At 34.7% G+C, this 27,902-nt stretch overlaps 1 protein-coding gene across 4 annotated transcripts in view; it reads left to right on the plus strand.

The window, feature by feature from the left end:
- Positions 1-27,902, plus strand: part of LRCH1 (leucine rich repeats and calponin homology domain containing 1) — a 112,852-nt gene that overhangs the window by 70,713 nt on the left and 14,237 nt on the right. Inside the window, exons 11-18 of one of the 4 annotated variants that reach the window (XM_058838720.1) lie at positions 59-145; positions 3,069-3,105; positions 3,779-3,916; positions 5,919-5,966; positions 7,181-7,253; positions 17,426-17,535; positions 20,444-20,581; positions 22,073-22,150. In XM_058838720.1, coding sequence (XP_058694703.1) covers positions 59-145; positions 3,069-3,105; positions 3,779-3,916; positions 5,919-5,966; positions 7,181-7,253; positions 17,426-17,535; positions 20,444-20,581; positions 22,073-22,150 — 709 coding nt within the window. The remainder of the gene's footprint in view (positions 1-58; positions 146-3,068; positions 3,106-3,778; positions 3,917-5,918; positions 5,967-7,180; positions 7,254-17,425; positions 17,536-20,443; positions 20,582-22,072; positions 22,151-27,902) is intronic. The other 3 variants (XM_058838728.1, XM_058838736.1, XM_058838743.1) reach the window with 3 other exon arrangements.

Consider the following 27,902-nt stretch of genomic DNA (forward strand, 5'->3'; position numbering starts at 1 on the left):
ACTACCCTTGATAATTGCTGTTGTACCCTTTTTTGAATGTTTTTGTTTTCTGTTATAGAATAAGTTTATCAGAAGAACAAACTATTGATATAGCAATGATAGAACAACTAAGAGAAGCAGTAGATTTATTACAAGATTCCAACAGGTATGCTTACAATAGCTGACATAATAATATAATGTAATAAATTTTCAAGTTTTCTGTGAATTAGGTTAGAGTTCTCTTATAACTGACAACTGAAAGCTCTCTGGAGTTACCAAATGCTTTGTTAGCACACCAGTGTGTGCAGGTAGTTAAGAAGGCAACTCACATTCGCTCTCAAGTATATAGACAAGATTCCCAGTAAATTAAGAAGGTATAAAAGAAACCTAATATTAGAGGTGTGGACACCCCTTAACTATTCATCTCATGTACACTACTGTGATTATCTGAAGTTTTGTCTAGGATTCTCACATTTCTTTTAGGGACTACAAATTTTCCTCTTACTCATGCTTGGTATATGTTGGTGGAATGAGAAGGCCTTCTGGCCCATCTTCATGCCAATTCAATGAAGCACATAAAGGAGGTGCCTGCATTAATGGTGGAGTTTCTTAAGTTTTCTGAAATCTAAAGGAGAAAGAGGAAGAGGGAAACAAAGTTATTTAGATTTCCCCTGACTACAGAAGGCAAGCTTTTATAATTTAGATGCCCATTTTAAGTGGCCAGTCACATAGAGTGGCTCTGGAGCTATGGCTAAACAAAAGAATAAGTATTTGGAAGAAAACAAGTACTTCTGAAAAATATGACAATAGTGGTGTATTTCTGTCTGTCCAGATGCTTGCTATTGCTTTTCTTAGTGTAATCACCTTCAGAAATTAAGTTAATTTCAAAACTCATTTTAATTCTTACATCTATAAGATAGCTGTTTTACAACTGAATTTCTCTCAAGATTAGAAACCTTGTCACTTCAGCCTTAAGTATTCTTGGTTCTCTTTCCTCCCTTGATAGCTGCTTGCTTTTGTGACTACACTGTTCTTTACTTTAAATGCCTATTTTGAACTGCTTTTTCACCTTTTGTACTTTCGTACAAAAAAACCCAACTTTTGTACTTTTAGGACAGAAATTAATTCCTGTTGGTATTTCTTGAGAGACAACTGGCTTTATTTTGCATCATGTAAAGAATGCTTGAATTCTTGAATCATACACTAAATACTTGAATCAAAAATATTTTTGCTTAATAAAATGTTGTAAAATTAGGAAATAGACAATTAGGATATCTCTTTACTTCCTTTAGCTTCATAGTACTGTTGCTTCTGGATCTCATATGAGGCTTATTACTTTGTCGGAAGAGTGTTGTAGTTGCAAAGGAAAGTATTTGTTTTGGAAAAACAAAAGCAAAAATATTTTAGTTATTAGCCTGATAAATTTTGGGGGTTTTTTGTTTCCAGACATTGCCCTAATGTTTCCTACGTACTTAGATAGTTTACTAAATTTATTAAATTTATTAAATTAAGAAGGTAAATAAAATACAGAAAATCTGGTTTTTGTTTACACACAGATGTACTTTCACTAAACTACAGTAAATTTCAAGAATTACTTTTAGAAGTAGCTAATCATGTCATGTATGTCTGTATTTCTTTATTGTTGTTTTTACAGGATATTGGGGGTTTGTGGCTGCACTTTCTTTTCCTAACCTTAAAATATGAGCATTTATATTTAATTTTCTGAGTGCCATATAGGCTTTTCAATATATGTCTCCTGTATATTAGCATCCAGACCTAAGCAGCAAGATACATCTGAGTGCCCAGTACTTGTCAAATGATGCTATAGATTTTCACTGCATATGATGAATTATGGGTTCATCATAATTTTCTTTTTATAATTACTGGATTTTGTGGCATTTTTTTATATACTTGCTTTATATAAAGTAGTGGGAGAAATTTTTTTTCATACTCAAGAGGTTTTGTGTTTATCCAGATTTTGTGTTTATTCCAGGAAAGGAATTTAAATGCTTCTGTTGCTCCTTAGTTTAAGATGCTCAAAACTGGCATTTGCTTTTAACTTAAACCTAGAGCAAGTCAAACATTGTAACTTCTTCCAGTTTCCTTTGTGCATCCATATAACTCTGGTGGCCTAGTCAAGGTAACCTAGTTGAAATAGCTAACTCTATGCAGGGCCATCCTTATCTCACATTGAAGGCCCTTTACTAGAAAACACTGTAGGGGCTGAAGCAGTTGGTTATACTGGCACACCTAATGTGCACTGACTGGAATTCGTTCAAGCTGGTTTTGCTACTGGGTGTGATTATTAAACTTGTAAAATGCTTGTCCAGTTACTATTGGTTTAGTGTTCTGTGGAATTTAAAATCTGCATACCCTATTGCACATAGACAGCATTTCATTTCTGGGTGGGAAGGGAGATTTCAGATTCAACTTTTTCAATAACTTCAGTGTTTGCATTCTATTTCTCTATTTTCTTTCTTACATTTCCTGCTTTCTTTCATTTTTTGTTTCACTGCTTTATTTTCAGCCACTGTAAATTAAGTGGCAATATCTAGGCAGGGCTATGGCTTCCACTTGAACACTGGGTTCTAGAAGTTAGATACAGGAATCTGCAGGCTTTTAGCTAGCAACATGGTTGTTGGTAGTAAACAGGTCCTTTTGTTTTGATGCAAGCTGTTGCTCAGGATGGTACTCTGTAGATGAAACCATGAGTGATGCTTCAGACTGAACTGAGGCATCAGGAGGCATTTCTAAAAGCTCTTAAGAGATGACACTGAACAGGTTAGAATGTCAACTATAAAAGTATTTTATCTATACATTTGTTTGAAATTAAATATTGAACAAAGTGGTTACCAAAGCTATAGCCCAGTGCAATGTTTTTATTTCAAACCTTGCAGATTAAGCATGGATGTTTCAGAGAGCAGTGCTGTGAATCTGTACCCCACAGAACCAGCAACAGTTTTAGAATTTCAGGAGTCTACAGCAAAGTGTGTTTATGTACCTTCTTTAGAAAAAAATAATTTGTTAGATGCATCATGTTCAAGTTGATACACAATTAATTACATATTTGCCTTTGTCTTTATATATAGTGGTCAAATGCAGATGGACATGGCTTCTTTTGGTCAGGTACGTTAATGAGTGTATAATTACAAAATGTTCTCAGGGGCAAAGACAGAAAAAGAGCTCACAATTTCATCAAGTAGTAATCCACCAAGTAGGGCAGGTAAAAAGTAAGTAGGTTGAAGGGCAAAACTAATTCTTCTTATATTTATGGAATTGTTGTTTGTTTGTTTTTGTCTGTGTTTATCTGAATATGTAAATTTTTTCTGTGTTTGTCTGTTACTTTTTCATTTTAGTTTCCACACCCTGTCTCCCTGTATGCCAGTTCAGCTATGCATCATCTACCATTTGACCCACCTATCTCCACCTTATGGTGTAGGAAACAGTATATTCATTAAGGATAATCTAAAATAATTGGCAAAATAAAAGTTAGTGTTTGCCCAGAGTAGTGTCACTATTGTTACAGAGAGTATAGTTAAAGCATGTGTTTTAAGTTTAATATTGTGTTGAATGTTGCTTATTTTTCTGTGTCCTGTCTGGTAAATTGGTGGTTTTTTATGAAGTAGTTGGTTCAGATTTACACTATTCATCTCTTAGTCTGGAACTGCATTTATGTAGTATCTACTTACTTCTCTGTCTGTTCTTTTCATTACACTATTTGTAAGAAATAAGTAATTCAAGGTAATGTTATGCAAAAAAAAAAAAAAAATTTAAAAAAATTTTATTTGCATTTATACAGACAGAAGAGTTATTTACCTTACAGAGAGAAAATGCTGAAGAGGAACTGGAATTCCAGAGGAGGAGGGAGTTGATTATGGAGAAAGCAAAGCCTGAAGCGAGAACATGTGAACAGGGTGAAAAATGGTCACTGAGCCAGGTACAGAGGTGTCCAGATGCAATAAATGTGGAAACATTTGGAATGGGTCATTGCATTCTGTCAGTTTGTGTGTGGGGATAATGGATTTAGGCCTAGTGTGAGGACTGGGCTTTTTTCCTTAGCATGAATCTCAAGGTTTGACTGTAAATGGACAGTTAAGATTAAGACCTATCCCTTCAGAAAGAACTTATATAATAAATATATCCTACAAAAATATAATAGTTGCAGAGGTTGTATTCCCCTGGAAAAAATGTCCTTTCAAAGTTAGGTCTTCAAGAAAATGAAGTATTTGACTCCTTTTCTCCCCTTACCCCAAATCTAAGTTTCTAAGTTTATGTTAATAGCAGTTTTTTATTGTATTTAATATTGCAAGCAATATTAAAGGTTGAGATAATAGTTTTTAAAGTTTCAAAAATATTTTAAGGTTTGTACACTGTAATAATTCAAAAATGTAGAACTAAAAAAAAATTAAATGTTTGGGGCATATGTTATTACTTCAGAACTTGCTGTATAAGTATTTTGTGGCTGCACTTTGCAAGCAGATTGTGAGAACAAAATTACAGAAGATGCTGAATATAATGGCAGTACCTTAATATTGTCTGTTCTATCCAGAAATAGGGTTTTTTTTGTTTATCTTGATGCTTTTCAGATATTCTTATGTATAATCATCATCATAATATAAAATACTCTTGTGATAAACTTATGACTTTGGTAATCCTAATTTTGTCTTTCCTTTTCTCTAAAACATCAGAAAAAGGAGTTGGTCAACTTCCTTTGTTATATTATTGTAGATTGGATTTACCACACTTTATTTGGAGCAACTCTTACTTCATGGTTGAGATTAACAGATAAGGCTAATTCAGTTTCAAACTGGTCTCTGTATTTTTACAAAATCTTTATCTTTAGCAAAGACACACCACTAATTCACCTCTCCAAAAGAAGCAAAATCTTTCTGAACACTTGTGGTGTTCCAATCTGGACTGTCTTATGTGGGTGAAAATACTAGGCACACTGTAAAATGGAAACACATCCTGGAAGAGAAAGTTGTTCATCATGCTATTTTCTATGTAGTACAGTAAGCGCTTGTGTTGCTAAATGAATTAAATTCAGCATAAACTGAAAATTCTGACTAGAATAAAATACAAGTGCTCAAGTATGCAAGTCCCCCGACAGAGCTGGCTGGAATCAGATGAGTAAGATTTCTCTCTGTTTATACTAGGTAATACAGTGGTTGAGCTAATATTATGAAAGATGTCTAAGGCTCAAGAATTTTTTTCATCTTGGAAAGTGGCTAAGAAAGGTCATGAAGCAAAATGGGTGTGTAATCTTCCTTCCCATGTTGCTCACTTTTGGAAGGCTCTGTGACTGTTGGGACCTAGTGTTCCAAGTGCTCTCCTTTGTTTCCATTTTTTGTCAATTAAAAAAAAAATTGTCCCAGGGAAATTGCTTTGGATTGAATTATAATTTAGTTTTACTTCTGCCAGTTGTTTTTGTGCTGAGCTATGATTGCTGCTGAATTTATGATTTTATTTCATATGTATCAATGTGGTGTGCATGTTTCCAATGTAACTAACAGAAGTGGTTACAAGAAGTATGTTACATTGCAATTATAAATTTACTTGTTTACAAAATACTTCTCTCTTCGAATCTGTATTTGCAAATAAAACCTGCGATAGTTAAATTAAAAAAAAATATGCTGCATTTTTGACAAACAAACATTAGAATATAAATGCAGTTATAATCCCTTCGTACTGAAGCAAAAACATCAATGACAAATCTGTGTGAATAGCTTCCACATGCTTTTTAAGAAGAGTTCTTCAGCTAGCAATAGAAGTATTTATGATTCATGCAAATCAATTGTTTCAGTGAAAAAGAGTTAACTATTAATGTGTATCTGATTATAATTAGTAAAATGTCCCACTGTGTGTATCACTAATATAGGTTCTGAAATGTTTTATTTGTCTTTTTTTTTTTTTTCTTTTTTTTCTTTGCAAACATACAGAATGATCTAATTGTTTGGAACTCAAGTGGGCAAGCCTCTCACAATGAGGTAAGATGTCGTTTGTTTGTCTTTTATATATTTTATATTAATCTTTCATAGACTAAATGAAATATAACTGAATTCCACAGAACATATGATTGAGATTTTCATCAGAAATGAATATGTGGTTTGCTTGGTGTGTGGTTTAATCTTGTCATCTCAGAGATTTACTAGGGTATAAAAATATATTTTCTGATCAGCTTGTTTCAAAGTTACGCAGTTTAGTATAAATCATTTAATTTTTTTACATTTCCTTCATTCAGACACATTTTTTAAATTCTTCCTTGTTCAACAAGATTTTCTATTGATTTCAGTGCAATTTCTTTTTGCACAGTTGTGTCATAGAGGAATCTGATTTTATTGATCCTGTAGCTTTCTAGTGCAAATCTAATTGGAAGATCAAAAAGGTAAAATCAGTATGGAGCTCCTTATGGAGATGATTTACTTTTTTTTTTTTTTTTTTTTTTTTTTTTTTGTGTGGAAATAGGGTTTTTCTCTCTATATTGCATTGGGCATAAGCATCTTGCAAATTTGTGAGCACTTGGCCACCGTCCACCAGTCTTGGTGGTTGGAACTCCTGTAGTTCCCAGCTCCCAGTGGAATCACTTTTTAAATGGGATTGGCATTATGGAGTTTGGTCATAGGACTATTTCTGTTTTGCCATTGGTGGTATGATGATTATACCTCCCCCTCTCCTCTATGTTGCTGCTCCATCCTTCCTGCTGCAGCTCTTAGCCTATTTTAGGGTCGGGGGAGATCTTGCTCTGAGGCATAAGCTTAATTTCCTCTTTTCTGTTTTTAATGCAGAAATTCAGTGTAGCATGGAAAATACCATGCAGAATTGTAGGAAGTTCTGTGAAAGAAACAAACGTGTCTAAAGGAAGGAACATACCTTTGCTTTATTGTTTTAAGTGTACTCTGCCACTCTCCATGTTTGATGGAACCAAGTGATGGCATGGTAGAAAACTGAGAAGTAATTGAGCTTATTTATAACTAGGGGGAATATCTTGCTGTCTTTTTGTCAGAATTCATCTTTTCTAGTATAAAAGTAGGGTGCAGTAAAAAAGGGAGATTATCATAGGTTTGGGACTATATTGTGATCAGATTATGGTGGAATAGTTATAGCATGCAGTATTGTTAAACTTCTGTATTTTGCATGGTCAAATATGCGGAGATACATTCTGGGTGTTATTCTAACTGATGTATGTTCTTGAATTACACAGAATAAGGATAAAAGCCCGACAATGTCTCCTACTGCAAACACCACAATCCCTTTTGGCCTGAAGCCACGATCAGGTAATGTGGGAAATCGGCTTGTGTGGATTGGTTTGGAGATTTTTTACATCTCTGTTATTATTAGATATTTCTATTTTTCCCCCTTAAGAAGTAAGCAATGTAACATTTTCTGTGCAACAGTTAGAAGTAGCTTAGAACATTTTTAGGTTCTCTAGTTTTGAATCAAGGTTGAATTTTTAAGAAGTATTTATTTGGCACATTATATATGGATGAGGTTTCATCCATTGCTAATAAATTGGGTGTTTTTCTAAAGTTATATGTATATTAAAAAATGTGTCTGGATATTACTACACATATTTTATATGCATATGCATATTTATCATCTGTGCTGACAATCATACTAATAGAAATGAGATTTTTTGCTTGATCGGTATGTTGTGATATAGTTTAGAGTTTGTTAAATAATATATGTGAATAATCAGACTATTTTGGAAAATACTTGTGTTGCTCTGAAAATTTTTCACTTCATTGAGTCTGTCAGTAGTTACGCTTGATTAAAGGTCAAGCATTATGGAAAGATTACATCTTTACTTTAGCCAGCAACTGAGTTCAATGAATTTGCAGTGTGCTGTATCTGCATAACTACCAGTCTTTTAACAAGCAGCAGTTTATTTGAAAACAAACAAACAAAACCTAAAAACAAGTAACAATAAAAAACCTCCCAAACTTAGAGATATATTTGAGAGCTTGGATAACAGCTTCCTTTTAAAAACTGGATTAGCTACACAATTTAATTCAGTTTTGTCTTCTCTGTGCTGAGGTAGTCAATATTAAGTCATGCTATGTCACCTATAAAGCGTAGCTGCAGGTTTTCAGTATGTTTCAGCATACTAAAACCATAGTTCTGGTTTCTCATTCACTACAAAGGCTTTTAATCAAGTGATGGTAAATCCCTAAAAGCTTGTCGTTTCCATAACAAATACTTGGTAATAATGGCAGCAGTTTGTGAAACTGCTGGTGAAACATTGTGAAAATGTTTATGAAATTGTACCCATAGATTTAGTTGGTTTTTGTTGTTTGTTTTTTTTTTAAGTGTTAAAAAAGCTGTTTTTATGAAGTAAGATACTTTAAGTTTCTCATGAGATTGTGATACACAGTTAGATGGATCTGTTTAGCTGCATTTCTTTGGTTGTTGGAATGTTAAATGCTGACACTGTCTTGTTCCTGATGGTTTAGAAATGTTGATATTTCTACATAAATTTAATATACGGGTTAAATGATGAGCACATGGGTCCTTTCAGGATTTGTTGAAAGTAAAACATTGAATAATGTTGTATAGTCCAGTGGCAATATTGCAGTATCACTGTCAGGAGAAAGATGTGTGAAAGCAAAGGGGCCCAGGATATGTTGCTGCTTTCACAGGAGGTGGGCTGTGTTGTGAGCCCACAGTGAAATCTGCTGCTGGCAACTGCAAGCTGCTTTGTGAAAGAATATGCAAGACTGCGATTTCTTGTTCAAGTGTTAGTTAAACATCCACTTCTGAATCTTTGCATACCGGGCCTGAGTTTCTTACTCTTACTGACTAGAGTAGGTCCAGGCAAAATAGCCTCTTTTTTTTGGGAGAATTTCTAGAAAGACTGGATTGCGATGTTTGCAGTCCTTTGTAACAAAACCTCCAAGTCACATGATTCAGGACCAGATATGCACAAGTCGTACAGTTCATCCTCTGATTATATTGCAGCTGTGCATAGCCTCATTGAATACCAAAATCAGTTGGTTAGAACTTGCTGATTTTCTGCACTGTACTAATTGAAGTTCATATATTCTAAAAGCTTTGAGCAAGGCAATACTGTAGTGTCTTTTGGTCACATTATGTTTGCATTAAACTTGATAATGTGAATTTATTTTCTTTTCTTTATGAAACACTACAGGCTCTAAGACCCATTACTGCACAGATCTCACCTGATCATGTCTAGTTTCAGTCATCTTACCTTAAATTTATACCATGGTAAGATAGGGGAACTTGGCAATAGTGAAACTTTCTGTCCAGTTTCAGATAAAAATACAGTATAGTAGCTATGTAGCACCATGTAGCAAAATGAAACCTTGCAAAGGCATAGTAAAGCTGCATATTGTTTCATCTTCTGCTGTTTTGCTAACACATAAGAAATATTTACAGCTAGGAGTAGTACATGATTGAAAATACTGGCATGTTTGTGCAGCCTGTATGTTTTCCCGTTTAAAGCTGGTTTTCTTGGCAAGTTTGTAGTGTCTTCATTCTATTTCCTTTAAAACTTTGTACAAGTTTTGTGCATTTGAACCATTCTATCACTGATTGGAATTTGTACTTGTTAATTATATATTGCTTTATTGTCATAGACCTGAGCTAGTGTAGAGATCCAGTATTTCTGCGACCCAGGAAAGATTTTCAGCTTAGTTTGTAGTGTATTTTAATAGTTTTTTCATTTCAGTTCTTAATGGCCTTAGGGGAAATGTTATAACTTACTGGAAATGTAAGCTCTAATGAAGATAAATAGTCTTAATAACTTTTAACTATTTAACTTTGTTAGAGCTTACATTTGAATTAGTTGCTTCTATAAATCTTTTAAATCCAAGTGCAACATTAAAAGAACATTGAAGTGTTCTAACTAAAATGTGCCCATCATGCTCTGTGGAAAAAATAGTGGCAAATTTTCAATGAAAATATATGCAACCATATTTCTTCTGAAATTTGAGAGTTTATTTTCATCTATTTAAAATGAATGTTGCTTTCTATTTGACTTTCCATCCTCCTCATCATTTCATAATGGTTTATGTCTCTTGGAAAGGTAAAAGTAAACTGTTCTAGAATTCTGGTAAAAATTCCAGTTTTTTGAAGTACACACACAAATGTAAGTGCTTCCAGAGGATAAACCACAGTGGCTTAAACTGTGTTAGTGTGCATACTGATACGTGTTCAGGACTGAAGGTCCTTTTATACTTTCATTTTTAAGCTAGGCAAAACACTGGGAAAATTCATATCGGATGGCTGACAGAAAGAATGCAAAGTACCCAAAGAAAATGTTTACATTTCTTGAAAGATTTTTGCCAAGATTTTTTCCAGAAGTTTACCTTGAATGTAAAAAGATGAGATTTTTTTTTTTAATTTTTCAGATTATTTCCTTCTGTATTTTAAATATTTTCAGAGAGTATGGACTTTTCAAATTCCCATTCATTTTGAAAACCTTAAAAAAATACCATTGAACAGAAACTATTTTCTTAGAACTGTAGTTTTCCTCTTGGGAAGTGCACTAGCTCTCTGAAAAGGAATCACTCAAAATAACAAATTTAAATTCTCCTTCCTTCATCCATGAATTGATTAAAATGTTTGAAGTGGTGCTAATTGTTGAAATTCAGAGTTGCCAAGATCTTGTGGTATCTTTAATATGCCAGACCTTCAAGCCTGAACAGCTTCTAAAACATCTTGCAGTCAAGAGTTGTTTTTCCTTTTGTGTTGTGCCAGTTCTAGGTCATTGTTTTTCTTAGTTTCTGATGAACAAAGTGACAGCAACACAGACAAAAAAATTCTACTGTCAGGGGTTGAAGCAAGCACTGACAAATTCGAAGTTACAAAGCACTTAGTATTCTGAAGTGAGAAGTTGTTCCCTTGCAACTGTTCACGTAGCATAACATTACTTGTGAATCTAGCACCTTCAGTTTGGGTGACTTGTAGAGAACTTGAAGCACAATGTTAGTATATATGGTAGTATTGCTTGTATTTGAAGTTAGTTGACCATATAATGATAATGATAATTGAAACTTGACAGTATTTTTGTCTCATTTGAGAGCTTGTTACTGTCTATCTCTGGATATTTATTCCTTCCATTTGTTTTCTTCCCTAACTGCATTATCTGTGTGCTTTGGAAAATAGTTGAGAATCCCAATTGCTACCAGAGTCTGACTCTTTATCTTTTCCTGTAAATCTGTGTTCTCTAAGTCAGTGTTGACTCAAAGTTTAAATTGTGCTGACTCCCAAGTTCAGCTGATCTGGTGTTCCAATAGCCAGAAGCAGTGACCCAGCCTTGGGAAAAGTCTAAAGAGAGAGAGCTGTGAAATTCTGAAAATAAGTTTAAGGTGAAGTTTTATGTGACATTCTCTGAATTATCATGTTAATGCAAATTCCAAAATTGTGGGAAGGAGAAATCCTACATGATTAAGTTCCTTCTGAATATTAGTTTGCAATGGTAGAAAAGAGGGACTTTCTGTGCTTACTGAAACTTTACTTTGGACTTACTTCTAATATTTAAGTGGTTTCATTTGCTTTCAGATCTACACAGCAATCTTAAATTGATTTGTTTTTATGGTTTAGCATTTCGAGCAGAGGTAGTTTATAATCTGTTTTGGTCTGGGGAACATGAATGTCACTTGTATGTAGGATTCAGTAGATAAATGTGGAGATCTGTGTAGAAAAACAAGAAATGGCTGAATTAATAATTTTTTTTTGCAGAAGTGGTAAGGAACATTTTGATTTTGGTAAGGAAGGGTTCATTAAGGAGCAACATCACTGTGAAAGGCAGAAAAGAGATATAAATCTCTGTCAGAAAATAGGAAACCAGTGTGGAACTTTTAAAGGATGGATGATATGCTGAAGAGATTCAGGAAGGAGATATTTTGAGGGTGCCAGTATCCAGGTCTCAATCACTGCAGAATGGAGGTTTGAGGAAAGCTTGGGCAGAAATCCTTGCTACAGTCAAGACAAGAGACAGAAGCTCAGAGTAAATGTGGTGGGGAAGGAATAAAAATTTCCACAGAAGGATCTGAGGATCAGTAAAAGGTGGTATTGTGACTAGTTAAAGGAGAGAAGGCAGAATGGATAGGGAGAACAGGGGCTGTGTTGCTGCCCCAATTTAGCTCCATAATGAGTGCATGGGTGGTCATGAACTGTAGGCATGACACGCTTTTACAGTCATCTGGTGAATATTCTGTGGACTGTTGCAGCTTCTGTGGAAATGTGCAGTTTTGTGTACTTCAGGGACCTCAGCTGAATAATTAATGAAGTTGTTTTTGTTAGAAGACTGTCTATGGTGCAAGTTTGCCTAAGCCTGTTGCATAAACTCAGGATGAGCCTTTTTGGGTATTCTGTGCCTGTTCTTGTCCTTGGGAAGCCTATAAAAGTGGAGGACAAGTACTTACATAGCATGGTGGACCCATTGTAGATTTTAATTTATTGCTGGGGAAGTTAGTAAGAAAAAAAAGTAGCGCTTCATTTATTATTAAGTGAATTAAAATGAAAGGAAAACATCTATGGTACATGTACTTACTGAACATCCTTCAACAAAATGAGAATCAAAGTGACAGTGTAGTTGCTACTTCCAAAATCAGCTGGGAAATTGTAATGTAGTATTTTCATATGGATGTGTAAATTTTCTTTGTGAGAGCTGTTCTTATGATGTAGTTGCACAAGTATATGAAAATTCTTATTCCGTGAAAGTTTCCTTCTTGGAACTTCATAGCTGGTATATTTACCTTCCGATTCAGAGTCAAGGATTTTATCAGGCTATAATGTAAAATCTATGGGTACTTTTTCTTAAAACTTGGTTGTAACAACTTGTGTGAAGTGCTATGGTTACAATGATCCTGCTAAGCTTAGCAGCTTTAACTGCGCATATAATGTATGATTTGCTAAGTACTAACATTTAACTTTTCATTCTTTTTATTCTGCACCATCTTTCATTCTTTTCTCAAAATTTATGCATTTTGTATTAATCACCTTTGAATTACATCTTTGCCATTACCATACAATCCTAATGCCATATATGAAATGCTGCTGCCCACTTTTATCCCCACTCCGGTCCTTATTACCACCATGGTGGGACTGGTTATCACTCCCTTCCAGCAGATCCATCCCTCAGTTTTCCTCCTATCTCCTTCAACACACTTACACAGGCACAAACATGGGACAACTTTAGCTACAGTATCCCATCTGAAGGAGACAGTGACAATGGTAGGTGTTCCATATATAATTTTCTTAATTTTGTATTTTCAGAAACATGAGTATGTGGTGAATGACCCACATGGCTAAGGACAAAAGACAGTACTCTCCAGGGAATGTTTATAATTCCTCAGAGGATATACTTTAATTTGCTCTGGCACATGTAGTGTCAAAAGTCAATGAGTAAAGTTTCACTCTTTTCTACTCTGGCAAAACAACTTTTCCCATTAAATTAATTCCAGGAACTATTTTCACTGTAGATTTATTTACTTGCTTTATTTTCAAGGGTTGTAAAAGTTGTACTCGAACAGCAGTTAGTTTTGCTGCTCTCTCTTCTGCATTTACTTACATACTATTTTTTGAAAGTTACTGACTATTAAAATATCCTGCTTCTGTCTGCACTTATTGGTGCAGGTGCCTAACTAGCACAGTAGAAGAATCCATAAATAAACAAAGCTGAAACAATCAGCTAAGAAAAAATAGTAATTTCTGTCCAATAGAAACTGCTAATAAGCTGTTCACAGTGAAGGTCAGGTACATTAGTGGGGCTTTGTTTTGTTTTTCTCCAGGGTTTTATTGTCATAATACACAGAGACACAGCAATATTATAATAATATGCAAAGTGGGCCATGTTTTGCCAGTTGCCCTAAAGTAGAAAGGTGTTTAGGTATTAAAAGGTAGTGAAACTGTCAAAAGCATCAGATCGAAAGCAAGACCACAAATATTGAATGATAAATGCAAACATTTAGCTTACTGTTAAGAAAACTTTGCTGTGTGACTATTCACATGCCACTCTGGAAGTCACACTTGTACCACCCAAGGCTTCAGGACTGAAGCCCCTACATGGGGGGTGTTTTGTTCTTAGTTCAGTTCTTTAGTTGAGAGTATTTCCTATTTGCCTCAGTGTTCTTGATTATAAAACCATAAAAGATAGCATACCTAAGGAATCAGCTCCATAAGGGAAATGAGTGTGAAATATAAGAATTCTGATACTGGTAAGTTGAAAAAAACCGAATTTAGTTCATCGTGGTGTGAAGCTAAGCTAACGTTTCACTGATGAATATTGTAACAGAGAGACACAGAGGTGCTTCTTCTATCAGTACATAATTTGATCTGTGTTAATCCATATTTGTTAGTGTTTTAATCTTCTAAATGAAAAGAGTGGCACAGACTGGCTTGTGCATTTGGAAAATGTAGAAGCCTCCTGTCACTCAAATCTTAAGCCAAATGCAAGTGTTAGCATTTATTATCTTGGAGTGTTACAGCAGAAACTGCTTTTACAACTGCATGTATTTTAAATTGGAGCTATTGCATTTCTGTTACTTAAATTTAGACTGAAAAAGTCAGTCAAAGAGAAATGTAACTAAATTTTCAGCCTGACTTCATCTCTGCCTGTCATAGTCCAACCTTCTTTTTGTCTGTTGTTTTGAGTCAGGTGAAATCATTTTGTGGTTTGCCTGAAGGATGATGTTGTCACATTAAGTACTCAGTACACTGAATTCCTGGATGTGCAATTAATAATGCACAAATGTGCATTGAAATTCAGTGCAGAAATCAAAATTTTCACCAGGAAGTTTATCCTTGACAGTGGTATGTTGAGTACATACTATGTTATTAACTATTACTCATCTAACTTGTTGACACTTGTGCAAAATACTTTTAAAAAAATTTATTGGAACAAGTACGACTTAATAACCTGGCTTCAGCATGGATTCAAAAAGCAGAAACTGATAGTTTGAAAGAGCGAAAAATAGACATTCAGGTGTGTGTGAGGTATGGGCTCCTCTTGCTGGAGATTGTGTGTAATGCTGAGAAGCAAGCAACACTTTGGAGTGCCAAAAACTTCCTCTGTGGGAGCACTTTTAAAAAAAATTCAATACATAACTGAAACTTTTATAGTTAATTCTTTAGAGTGTAGAAATTTTTAAATTGTGTTTCTTATTCAATTAAACTTATTTTATTGAAAAACTAATTGTACTTTGTCACTGCCTAAGATTAACCTGCCTTTTTCTTGTGGTGAAATTGACAAAGTAATGCTGATACCTTTCAGTAAGGGGCATTTGTAATCTGAAGTTGTAAGGAAGTAAATCTTGGAACTTTGACTTTACAAAGGCCTAGAAAAGGATAGCTGTGGCCAAACTGAATGAAGACCATAACAATACTCTAATTCTATGAAAATTGAACATAATTCTGTACTACTGTTTTTGAAGATAATTATTTGAAATGTTGCTACTGCTGATAAAGCTACAGTGGCTTTTAAGTATCATTTAAACCATGGTTTTACTCCTCAAGAAGGGCTTTTATCTAGGTATTTCATCTATGAGAGGCAACAAAGCTCAATTATAAGACTTGTACAATGAACTAGAAAATCTTAGTAGCAATCTAGTAGCAATTGCAGCTGTTTTTAATTAATGTGACAGGAGATTTTTATTTTACCTCTTAAAAATTTAGAAAGTCTCCAGTAAATTATTACAGAGTTGCTAATGCAGAAATTTTAATACAGTACAGTTCTGGAGTTAATAGAAGTCCTTGATAAGGGTTTCTGTTCTTGAGAAACATGGGATTTGATTTTTTTTGTTGTTGTAGCCATTTTTAATGATACAATTTATAAATAACATTTTAGGTATTTTTCATCATATATCAGTGTTCTAACAGTCTCTGTGTTTTTGGGCATATACAGTCATAGTCATGTGTCACCTTTCTACAAAAAGTTAGGAAGCATGTATCTATTAATACACTCTACTTTGGATGTAGAATTCAATTCCAAATGTCCAGTTTGCCTTCTACAAAGTGAAGGATTAAAGATCAGTAGAACTGTGGGCCTTTTGCCTCTGAAAGCATGGGTCTGCTACTCTTACGCATTGTGTGGCAGGTCAATATGAAGAATGTTTTTATTTATGATGTGTGCACCTCTGTGTAGATCCTTCTGAATGGTGACACTGATGAAGATGTGTTGTTCACCTGGAGAAGGGAACTGAGCTGCAGTCATTCTCTGTAGTTCTCAGTCCTGCATGTTCTCTACAGGATGCTCTCCCACTCTGCCCCTTGGATTTCTGATGATATTACAAAGAATAGAGTTTACTAATATAGAACTGTAATATTAGGTGTTCTGTTTAAAGATGGTTCTGTTTAACAAATAGCATCAATAGGGCATTCCAGAAACTTCTGATTTAACAGCAATGTAGCAAATTTCAGTTCCCTGAGAAAAGTTAAATTAGGACTGTATGAGTCAAGTAGTGGAAGGAAGCAAGTTTGGTAACTGGCCATGGTTTATTCTGTCTTGATGCCTCAGATGAAGAGCCTAAAGATATGCAAGGCATTTGTTGCCTTAAGCTTTTTATAGTAACTAAAGGAAAGAGCTCTGCCTTTTGGCTGAAGTGCCATAGGTGCTGTCTGTCCCTGTGGCCAGAGAAGTAACTTAGATCAATCATCTCATTACTTAAACAGCCTGCGTACAGGTGATCCTGCACACAGCTGGGTGAGATTCCTCATGGCTACGCTTGTGTGAGATAGCAAACAAAGTCACAAACAGGAATAGTTGCGTTTTGGCTGTACATATTTTTTTTTACCTAACCATTCAAATGGTTAGAAATGGAAGGGTAGAGGTGCATTTTTGCAGAAATGTCTTGTAATGATTTCAAGGAACCGTATTGTGGGAAAAGCAATCGAATTGACAGGGCTGGTGGGAAGGAGAACTGCCAAGAGTTTGTGAAATGCTACGTTTGCAATACGACTTTCTAGTGTAGGCACTTGCTGATGGCTGAGTCTTCCTACATTCATCTTTGGTGTTTTTTTGGTGTTTTTTAGCATAACCTTATCTAGTAAGCATTTTGTTCTGTGTAGGAGGCTTGTCACAGCTTTTTATGCAATTCAGTATCTTGTTAGGAGAGAGCTCTACTTAAAAGGTGTTTCCTGCCATGTTAAATACAAAGTGTCGTACAGATCAGACTCTCTAAGGGACATTGCTGTTCCTTAATCATTTAGTCATCTTAAATCATCTGACAAAATTTGCCTATTGAGATTAGGATTTGGATGACAAATTATCTGCGGCATTGATGCCTCAGGACACTGTCCAGAGCAATATCCAAAAAGCAGCCATTCATAATTGTAATCCAAGATCAGATTTTTCTGTCCTCCTGGGGACAAAATAATTTTCTAACTGCTTTTGCTGGAGGCAGTGCCGAAGGATTTTGCTTAATTTAGAAATAAATAAATAAACTGTTTGTTCTTAAACTAAAATCTCTCTTTTTAAAAATGACAGTGTTCTTAAGACCACAAAGAAACTTGGAATCAATAGATCCACAGTTCACAATTCGAAGGAAAATGGAGCAGATGAGAGAAGAGAGAGAGCTTGTGGAGCAGCTACGTGAGGTATGTGAGTGTTGGTAGAATTAATTTATGCTGATGGAATGTCTTTTTTAGTTTTTCTTCAGGAAAGTTGCCTAAGGAGGAGAACATAAGAAAGTTAAATGAGGCAATATTACTTCTGAAAATCACATTGATGAGACTAGTGTTGAAGTTCTTTATCACAATCAGATGTCTGTACTTCAGGAAAATTTTGTAAAAATGAGAAATAATAACAGGAGTTAACTGAATGACATCCAGTTAATCAGCATGCCTTGCACCGGTGGAATTAATGATTTATTTAATCTAATCAGAAAGGATGAAGTGAGCACTTGAGAGAGAGAGTTCTAGGAACTATTTCCAAACAGCTGGAGAAATCTTCAGTTTTGCATGCAATTCAGCTGAATTACAAGACTATTTTTTCTTACCTCACTAGCTTCATGGAATGGCTAATTGAAAAATTATCAGTTTGTTTTAAAAAACTTATCTCCTATTATTTAATTTTAAAGCAACAGGGTTCACCTTTTTCTCTTTACCAAAAAGTGTTTAAAAGGTGGGATTTTTAATGTAGAAGTGTGCAGATTTCTAGATTTGCATTTTCTTACCTCTGGCCCTCACCTGTTCTAAGTATGAATTAACCTAACTTTGCCCTGCTGATTTTTTTTTTTTTAACAGAACAGGTCTTGTTGAAGATTTAACATAGTTGATAGAATGTAGTATATTATGAATTCTAAACTTGAATGATGCCAAAAGGACAAGATGCAGGAATTAGGTGAGACAGACTTATTGGTAATGGGGAAGTAGCAGTTCCTAAAAATAATCATAGATAATTTCCTCAAGATTCCTGCCTTGTGCATTAGCTCAGTTAATCCTCACAGTGAAAAGTAGAATAGGGTTATTCACCATGTCAGGTATGATTGTGGAGAAGTAATAAGGATGTCCCTATGCAGTATCAGGTATTACCAGTAATGCTGGTTGAATGTGTTTAGTGGCCTTCAGCTCCACGCACTAGCCTTCTTTGCTCTCACTCTGAAATATCATGTCCTGCAATGAAAATTATTTTGTTTCTTGTGAGAAATTTGATTACAGGTCAGTGAGCTAGAAGACTGACTGTGTTTGAAAACACAAAGTGAGATTTTCAGATTAATACAACTTAGATATACTGGATCCTTTAGTGACAATAGTAACCACCAGAGCATTTGATTATGTACTGCACAAGAAAATAGTCCAGAACATATAACTGATTGAGTTTGTATGTTATTCAATAAATATATATATGAGTAAATTTTGCTTTTGATTTGTTTAATAAGTTAGGATTTAGTGAGTGAGATTCCACAGAGCCATGAACTCCATCATGAAATGGCATTGAGTTGGTATTGTAGATGCATTGTGGTCCTATAAAAAGTGTACCATGATCTGTGCTGATCTGTCTCCCAACAGACAAATTAGTGTTCTAGAAAATATATTTTTCATTTATTAATTTATATAAATATTTTTGTAACAGGCTTTGGAAAGACAGTCTCAAAGTGTATTATTTTATGTACTTATATAGCAAAAATGTTTTCTGACTTGTGAATTAAACCAAGGTGAAAAAGAAACATTATATTAGTGAACATACACTCCCCTGTTTGTCACTTGTGAAACCTACATGCAAGTACTTGAGTATTGTGTCTAGTAAAAGAAAAAATGGGAAGACAATGAAACCCCAGAGTGCTTCAATGGAGGCTATTTCATGGTGAGGCCACCCAAATAAAGGATGTATGAGGAAGAAGTGAAGAGCTGGATTTCTTTAGATTGGATTTAGAGTGCTGAGAATATCATATGACTGTCCTCAGCTGCCTGAAAGTTAGTAAAAGAGGTGTAAAGCCAAGCTTTTCAGAGATTAACAGTGAATCCATGAAAAACAGTGGCACAAATTACAGAGAAAGACATTTCAAGTGGTTGTAAGAAGAAAATTCTTTGCCATAGGGGCAGTGAAGCACTGAATAAAGTTGCTTGGAGGTTTTGTGGGCTCTCTGTCCTTGCAGATATTCAAAATTTAACTAACCTTAACTAACTAGGTCTCTGGTGTCACTGTGACCTCCAAAGATCCCTTCCAACCTACTTCTTTTATTCTAAAAAGAATTATCTATTCATAAATATTCATATTCAACCAGTATAGGTTGAGGTAACATATGAATAGAGTAATGACATTAAGTGGTTCAAGAAATACTTATTTAAAGATAATGGGAGTAATTATCTCCAAGTGTAGAGTTGGAATGTTTTCAAGATTGGAACACAATTCAGGAGACTCATCATATATAACAATCTATTGGGTTTGGGTTTTTCTTAATTCTTAAATATTTTCAAAGGTATTTTGTTTTGCAATATCAAATTCTGTTCATTGAGACTTCCGTTTTTATTAACAGGTATCCAGCATTTCTCTTTTACATCTGAATGTTTTGCCTTCTCTTACCTATTTTCTGATCATTGTCATGCTTCCTGAGTAATTTTTAGGCTAGTAGGGAAAGATTGCCTTTTATTCTCTGCTTGTACAGTCAATGTAGTTCTGTTTCAATGTGCTGCTGATAATTTAAGATGGATGAGTAGAAGACTTGGGGAATGGTGAAAGGAAGGAGCCACATGCAGTTCAGTCACATGACTGATTGCATACAGACGTATTTTTACACTACTCTATATAAAAATAGATGCATATTGTGGCAGCAACATTGTAGTGTTGAGTTCTTTTAAGGACATTTATGTAATTCAGTGACCAGCATAAAGGAGGTTGTGGTTTAGTTTCTAAAGAATTAGTTAGAAAAAGGAATTGTGTTTTTTTGTAATAAAAACTCCAGAGCTGACTGTATGCCTATAGCCTAAGAGATAAGGGTATTTACTCCCTTTTTGTCCCATTCATGCATTCCTATATCAGTGTGCCTGCATTCTTCCTTTGCAGAACATAGAAACAAGACTAAAGATTTGTTTGCCAGAAGACCTGGGCTCGGCTCTGATGGATGGTGTCGTTCTGTGCCATTTAGTAAATCACGTTCGCCCTCGGTCTGTCGGGAGTATTCATGTACCCTCACCAGCAGTAGTAAGTTCCATGTTTCTTGCTGCACTCAAATGTTTTATTGATTACCATTTCATTCCCAAATGATATTTTGGTACATAAACCATGTTAATGTTCAATGAATGATCTTTGCTGTTAGGGGCAATGCTTATATGATTGCAAATCCAGGTGTTCATTAACTTTTGGATATGATACATTCATATATATCATCTATATGTGTATATATCTACAAGCACATCTATAAGTGAACAAAATTATCCTGCCTTGTCCCTGAACTAGCAACAAATCAGGTATTTTCATTATGGCATTTCTGTTCAGAACAGTGTGAGATACTTTGATTACAAATTTTTATTCTAGTACACCTTTAAGAAAGAAAACTATCCCCTCCTTTGTTGATTGAAAAAATGTGTGGTTGGCTTCAGCAGTGTGTGGCTTAGCAGTTGTTGTGTTACTAAAGCATTTAAAATACTTATTAGCATATTTGTCCTGTTGAGTTAAACCTAGAGGTGATTCCATTTACCTGCAGACAGAACAAAAACTTGCATAGAAGTGGTTTAATATTGGTTTGCCTAAATCTAAGGACCTGAAGATTTCGGGACATAAACTCGTTGTGTACTTCTTGAAACTTAAGAAAACACTATTGTGTTTTCTCTGTTTATGTCCATTTCCTGCATAGATTATTGCTCCAGATTTCTGGTAACAGTCTGGTTCTAAAGAGATTTTGTGCATTTTCGGACTATTTGTCTTTTCTCCTCTTTAATGTATATTTTGGTAAAAATTTGCCATATACACCCTGATACTCAATTCTGAGAATACCATGTGGATTTTGGAGGCAATCTGTAAGAACTTCCAAGAAGACAGATTTAAGAAAAAGATATTTTCTCAGATATTCTAGTGGAATTTCTTTTGCTGTTCCTTGACTTAAAATCATTTCTATCTTTGGTAAAAATAGGACATTGCCAAAATATGCAAACTTGAATTTCTGGGGGTAAAAACTTCCCATGCTGATTGTTTAAAAATAAAATTCTTGTGGTATTTTTCTGTAAAAAAAATGCACATATTTTAATTTTTTTTCCATTTTGTTTCAACTTCATAGTGATGTTCTCTTCCTTTAAACAGCCTTCAAATTACTTTAGCCTGGAAAATTAGTTCTTTGAATTCCTTGCTACTACAATGAATTCTTGGTTTAAGTGGATATTCAGGAATTACCATTGTTTCACAAATGGTATTGAAAAACTAAAACAGTGAGGAGTTTGGGTTTTGGTTTTTCTATTTAGTAACATGATACTTCTGTAAGTATTTGGTGAATAGTCCTGAGGGAGGCAAATTATAGAAGTGTTTGAGATTCTAAGGTAATATGACATTGATTTTGTGTAGAGACATTAATTTTGTGTATAGCTACTATAAATTGTGAGTATATAAAAATTTTAAAAGGAGTGAGCCTGTTAATTACAGTTAAGTGTGTTCTTCATGACTTCTTTTGCCATAGACAGTTCTTTTTTTTCTGTTCTACAGCCTAAACTTAGCATGGCCAAATGCAGGAGAAACGTGGAAAACTTTCTGGATGCATGTAGAAAACTGGGGATACCAGAGGTAATTTAATTAAGTCTGTCATAACTAGATGTTCAAAATGAAAACACAGTAGTTCCATGAAAGCTGAAGGATAATGTAATGAACTACAGGTTTTTAGCAATAAAGGCACAGAATTTGAAAATTGAGATAAATAATGTGGTTTAATACTATTTCAGTGCATTTAAATGGCTTATTTCATAGCACTTAAAAATTGCAAGTGTTGTCTCAAAAGACTAATTCACTATTATCTCTAATACCTCTTTCTTTGCTGTGGAAAATAAATAAGGAATTATAAAAATATATTATGTAAGTAGCCAAAAGCTTGCTAGTTTTTTTTACTGCACAACATAACTGCATTTTTACCTCACGCTTTTAGAAGATGAACTTCATTCTTTTTCATTTTTTCACAGTATTTCCTTTTTTTGCAATGTTAAGTACTCTGTGACATTGATGACTAATAACAGGCTCATCTTATGTATTGAAACGTTTCTGCAGTGATTTTGAAGAAAATCATTGTTAAGTATGGAAAGCATGTATGTATGTGTAAGATCCTATAATGTAGTTATGAGTGCTTCAGTAGTTGGAAACAGTGAAATTGCAGTGCTGGGCGTTTTCTGATTTTCATTTAAGGATGGTATCACTCATCATGTAAGTTATTATCTTCGTAACTAATGTAATGAATACTGGAGTTGCATTGGGATTATTTCAAAGACTCCATTATGGTTTAGAGGAACCTATTAAGAAAAAGTTAAATTTCAAATAAGTGACTCAAAAGAAGGTTAAGTGTTATATAAGGTCATTTTAAACTGAACACTGGAAAATGGCATTATGTATTTTCACTGGTGCCTACATATGACAGTATAATGAAGGCTGAGTTCTTTTTAGTCTGTTTCAAAATGCTGAAATGAAAAGATATTTTGTGTGATTTCCACCACCATCCCCTTGGGGAGCAGATGGTAATGCAAGATTTCACATTGGGAAAGAATTCTAGTTTCAATTCTTTGTTTTATCTATATTTTAGCACTTGATTTGGAGGACAGCAAAAGTGACAGATCATTTTTGCTATTTGTAGGAATTTTGAGGGGGAGACTTTCTTACATTTCCAGTGAATGGCTCATCATAAATTTAACTTGACAATTCAGTGTAATGGCTGAGTCTCTTAAGTTGTAATGGTTCATTTAGTTCTTGCAGTTATGTAATTTATTATATTAGAATGATTTCACGTTAAAGGTAAAATTTCACTTTAGAGAAGATGAAAATCTCATTGTGGACTTCTAGGCACGGAGTATTTGTTAAGCTGCCCCAAAATTCTTCCGATGCATCATAAATGATCAGTGAATAGAATACAGATTTTCCTGGCTGTAGTCTTTTGGGAAAGAAAAGGCTAAGATCTGTTTTCAGTGCTGGTATGAGATCTTTCAGAAACCTTTCTTTTTTTTTTTTTATTTTTTTATTTTTTTTATTTCTACAAGTAAGCTCTCTGGAGACATGTCTTTTTGGTATTTTTTGAATAGGCATTTCCATATATATATTTATTACCCTTTCTTTTTAATCCTTCCATCAAAAATACTGTTGAATTCTTTAGGATTTTTAAAAATTTTATTGAAGTTTATTTGTTGAAGAGTTGCATGGTGGCATGGGCACAAAGCTACATCTCACCAGTCTGATTTGTAAACTAACCATCTTTATGTATCTAAATAAGCATTAACTTCTCTTGAAGGGAAAAACTCCTTCACTTAAACAATAAATTAATTGCTTGCAATTGTAAACTTACAAAAGGTTTTAAGTATTTTGAGGATATTCTGTTTGATTAGCCATCAGTAATTTGAAAATGTATATTTGCTATATTTTGTGAAAACACGTGTTGTGGAACTAGCTGGTAGATGCTAGAAGTTTCCTGTGTGTTGCAGGGACATAGATTAGGTATTCAAAGTTGAATAGCAAGTATGACAACTGCCAAAGTTTTTAAAGAACTACAGATGGCGTGCTTGTGGTGCTTCAGATTGATGAGTTGTGCAGTGCCTTACTGTCTCTGTAGAAATCAGGAAAAGGACTGCAGTGAATGACTTATTTTTTAAAATGAGCACCTTATGTGGGAAAGCGATGTGTTCAACTTTTGGGTCCTTGTACCTGTAGGTATTGGGCTTTCCTGTGGTACTTATGCCCATGTCTTGTTCCTGAGAATTGATTTGAAATTCTGGTGCATGAGTTTGAAAAGGATTTAAAATGATCATAATTCATGTTGCATTGTTTTCATTTTTTAAGGAATAGAATACATGCTGTTTCTTGAACTTAACAGGTTTGGAATAATTTCCTGTTTAGTCATGCAAAAAGAAAAATAAGAGAATAGCTAAGTAATTGTTGTGTTGTGCTGATGTGCATGGTCTCTTACTTCTGTGGTTTTCAGCATTCAGTTCTTGGATCAAAATTACTTTCCCAGAATGATCCTGGGAAATTTCTTACAGATGTAGAACAATGCAGCTGCTATATAAATGTGTCATGCTGAGTATCAGGAGTTGGCATCTTGACCAAAGAATTGCAAGTATGTAATTCAGGAGCATCAGTGTCTCTTTGTAATAAGTGGTATGTAAATGACTCTGAAAGCCATTACCTGCCAGGTGAGAATTCCGATACAGTGGGGAACACGTTGAAATCGATTTCTGTTAACAGCCACAGGATGCTCCTGATTGCATGCAGAAGCAACGCTGGATCCCATGCAAAAGGGAGGTTTGAAGTCTGACCCTTAATAAGAAACTAAATAGCAGTGTTCTGGCTGTACCAGGAGACTGTCAAAACTGTGATAATTGTAGGACAATCAAGTTGTGTCCAGTTTTGCCACTAGGCTTTGCTGGAGCACCTCATCAGCAAACCTCTTAGATCACATTTTGAGAGAAAACAACATTTTTGTTTGATGTGAGAGAGGAATGTTGTCAGGTAAGTATCTGAAAGCATGAAGATTCAGAAAATGCCTGCTGTGACCCTCAGGAGTTGTATGACAAAAAGGTGCAATCTTTGTCTCTTAGAAAATTGCTAAAGAAGGCTTTATTTTACATTGTTAAGTAAAAGCCATCCAATTACCAAATTTCCTCTGTAGTAGCGACAGTGACAAATGTTCCTACTTCTTGGCTGATACAGATTGAATAAGCAAGGGGCAGTTGGTGAGTGGCAAGCAGGGCTGAGGTCCTGCTGCATTTTTCAGTGACATGTAGTACTTGGCTGGTGCAGTTCACTGGACTTACATTGTTAATGTCACATGAACCCACAAATACCACCCTCACTGCGTACTCAGTTCATCCATGTTGCACCCACCCTCTCATACTTTGTGGGTTTGAAAAACAAAACTGGGGTTTTTTTTACTTCTTATTCACATGGGAGTATGGCCTCCAAAGTGTCAAATGTAATGGTTCTATTGCAGTTTTATTATTACTAGTGACATTTCATCCAAGAGATATTAAAAATTATCAGAACAGTGAATTATCATCACATTACCTTGTATGTGAAGTTATGGGAGTATTTTGTTTACAACTGTTCTTTCATAAAACAATAACGACATATGTAAATAAAGGCAAAAGTGTTCATGCAGAGTTCTTCAACTTGTCATTGCCAAATCAGTATTCATACTAGGAGCAAGGGTGTAGACTTTCCTATTTTAACTTGAAAATTAATAACTTAATTAAACTTGAGCTTTTATTCTTGGTAGCTGTTATTCTTGGTAATCCATATTACAGGGTAGTATGCATTTTCAATAGTGTTAACCAATACTTCTTTCAAAAGTTAGAAGTAATTGATTTGTGGTGGGCTGAGTGATATTTTACTACAAGTAAGATTTAGACCAAAACAAAGCTGTACGTGCAATATGTATGCATATTTTGAAAGACAAAATGTACAAGTTTTGGTCTGCATGTTTTCTGGTTCTCAGTTATGAACAAATAAAGGGTATCAGAAGTAGGACCTTCTAAGCATTTTTTCAAAAAGAAAATGAAGTGTTCTCAATGTCTGTGAAATTAGCTTTTTACAGAGACAAGAATGAATTTTTATGATATGCAGCTTACACTAGTATCTTAATAGATTAGGCACTTGAGCATATTTTGACCCTTTATGGAGTCAGATCAGAGGAATACCTTTTATCTTTTTAAAAAGGAAAGAAAGACTTTCCTCATATAACATACTGTGTTGATCTTCATACAGTTAAAAAAAAAGATAGACTGAAGTTATAATAATTAGTACTAGAATGGTAATTTCTATTTATAAAAAGTAGTAATAAAATGAAACCTTTCATTTTATCCAAATCTTCCAGTAGGTTTACCAAGTGTCTATGTTCCAGCACATCAGCAGTGATGCAACATGATTTAGTGGGACAAAATCATTGTCCCACAAAATTATCTTTGATAGCAATGAGAGACTCCTGCCATATCTCTTTAATTCTCAGTCATTTACATTGTGCAAACATATTGAGCAGAAAAGAGGGTAACAATAAGGAATGACTTTTTGGATCTCAAGTCCTCATACAAAGATGCAGACTACAAAAGGTTTAGCTGTGCCCCTTCTGAGCAACTTTGGAGTCCTGCAAATGGGACTTAACTGTGTTTCAACCTCTCCTCTGATAATGAGATCCACTGTGTGGCAGTGTCAGACAGAAATATTCTAAAAATCTGTTTGACTTGAGTTAGTGTAGGAATTGCAAATTAAGTGAAACAATAATAAAGAAAAATGGAACAGGAAGCATTTGTATTCTAAAAGTAGCAAAACAAAGTAAAGGAGGCAGCCATCCAGTGACTGTGAAGTGTTTTACCTTCTATCCACCTGTTAGTTGTTCAGCTGGTAATCATGTTTTTCAGTTTAATGCAAGGCATATTATCATTGCCACTTACGCTTGTTTTCTAATCACTTCACATAAGTTACTTCTCCATAGTTTCATCATGAGACATCCGTGAAGTTGCAGTAAGTGTTATCAGGTATGGCTCTTTTCTCCACCTTTTCCCTCCGGACTCGGTAATGGACATTGGTTGGCCTACGGTACAGACTTAAGTGGTTCAATACACTCAAGTACAGCTCTGAAAGCAGAGCTCTGAGGTTCCTTTCATTTGTGTTTTGAGTACAGTGCGTATGCACTACGGATTTCTTTCTTTAATGCACTTCTACAAACTTAATCTTGACTAATTTTTACCAGTGTTAATCCAAGGTCAGTTCTGAAATGCTGTCTGTTTTTAGTCACTGCAGGGGCATGCAGAATGAGGGTGGTTTGTGCACACAAACAGCTGGTTATGCTTTTGCTGTCCCGTTTCTGTCTTACTGTGTTTACTCTGTGCATGATTAACAGCTGTATGATTTAATCATACAGCTTCATAGACATAAAATGTCAGTCCATAAATGTAATGATTAAATAGGTGTATCTTTGTAGTTCTTACTAGCAATAATGTCAGTCCCCTAAATGAGAGGGGCAGTGTTTGTCATAGATGGGCAGATGGGTGATTATCTTTGAGACTTTGTGTGGGGGTCATGTGCTTTTTCACTATTTCATGATGTCACGTTTTAGTTTTGTGTTTTTATTGCACAATATCAGTGCAATAAGTGGGAATACTTCTACCGTTACAGAAGACCTATATGTTTTTTCATCTACAGTTATGTTACCTGTTATCTTTCTAGTTTAGAAATCTAAAATACATAAAATATAAATATTTTATAAAGTGTGAATACAATACCAAATTATCCATCGTCACAGAACACAAAAAAATAGCCATTCCTAAGGCTTCCCCAAGTTTCACTGAATTTA

The sequence above is a fragment of the Poecile atricapillus genome, chromosome 1, assembly GCF_030490865.1.
Source record: "Poecile atricapillus isolate bPoeAtr1 chromosome 1, bPoeAtr1.hap1, whole genome shotgun sequence".
Taxonomy (NCBI): Eukaryota; Metazoa; Chordata; class Aves; order Passeriformes; family Paridae; genus Poecile; species Poecile atricapillus.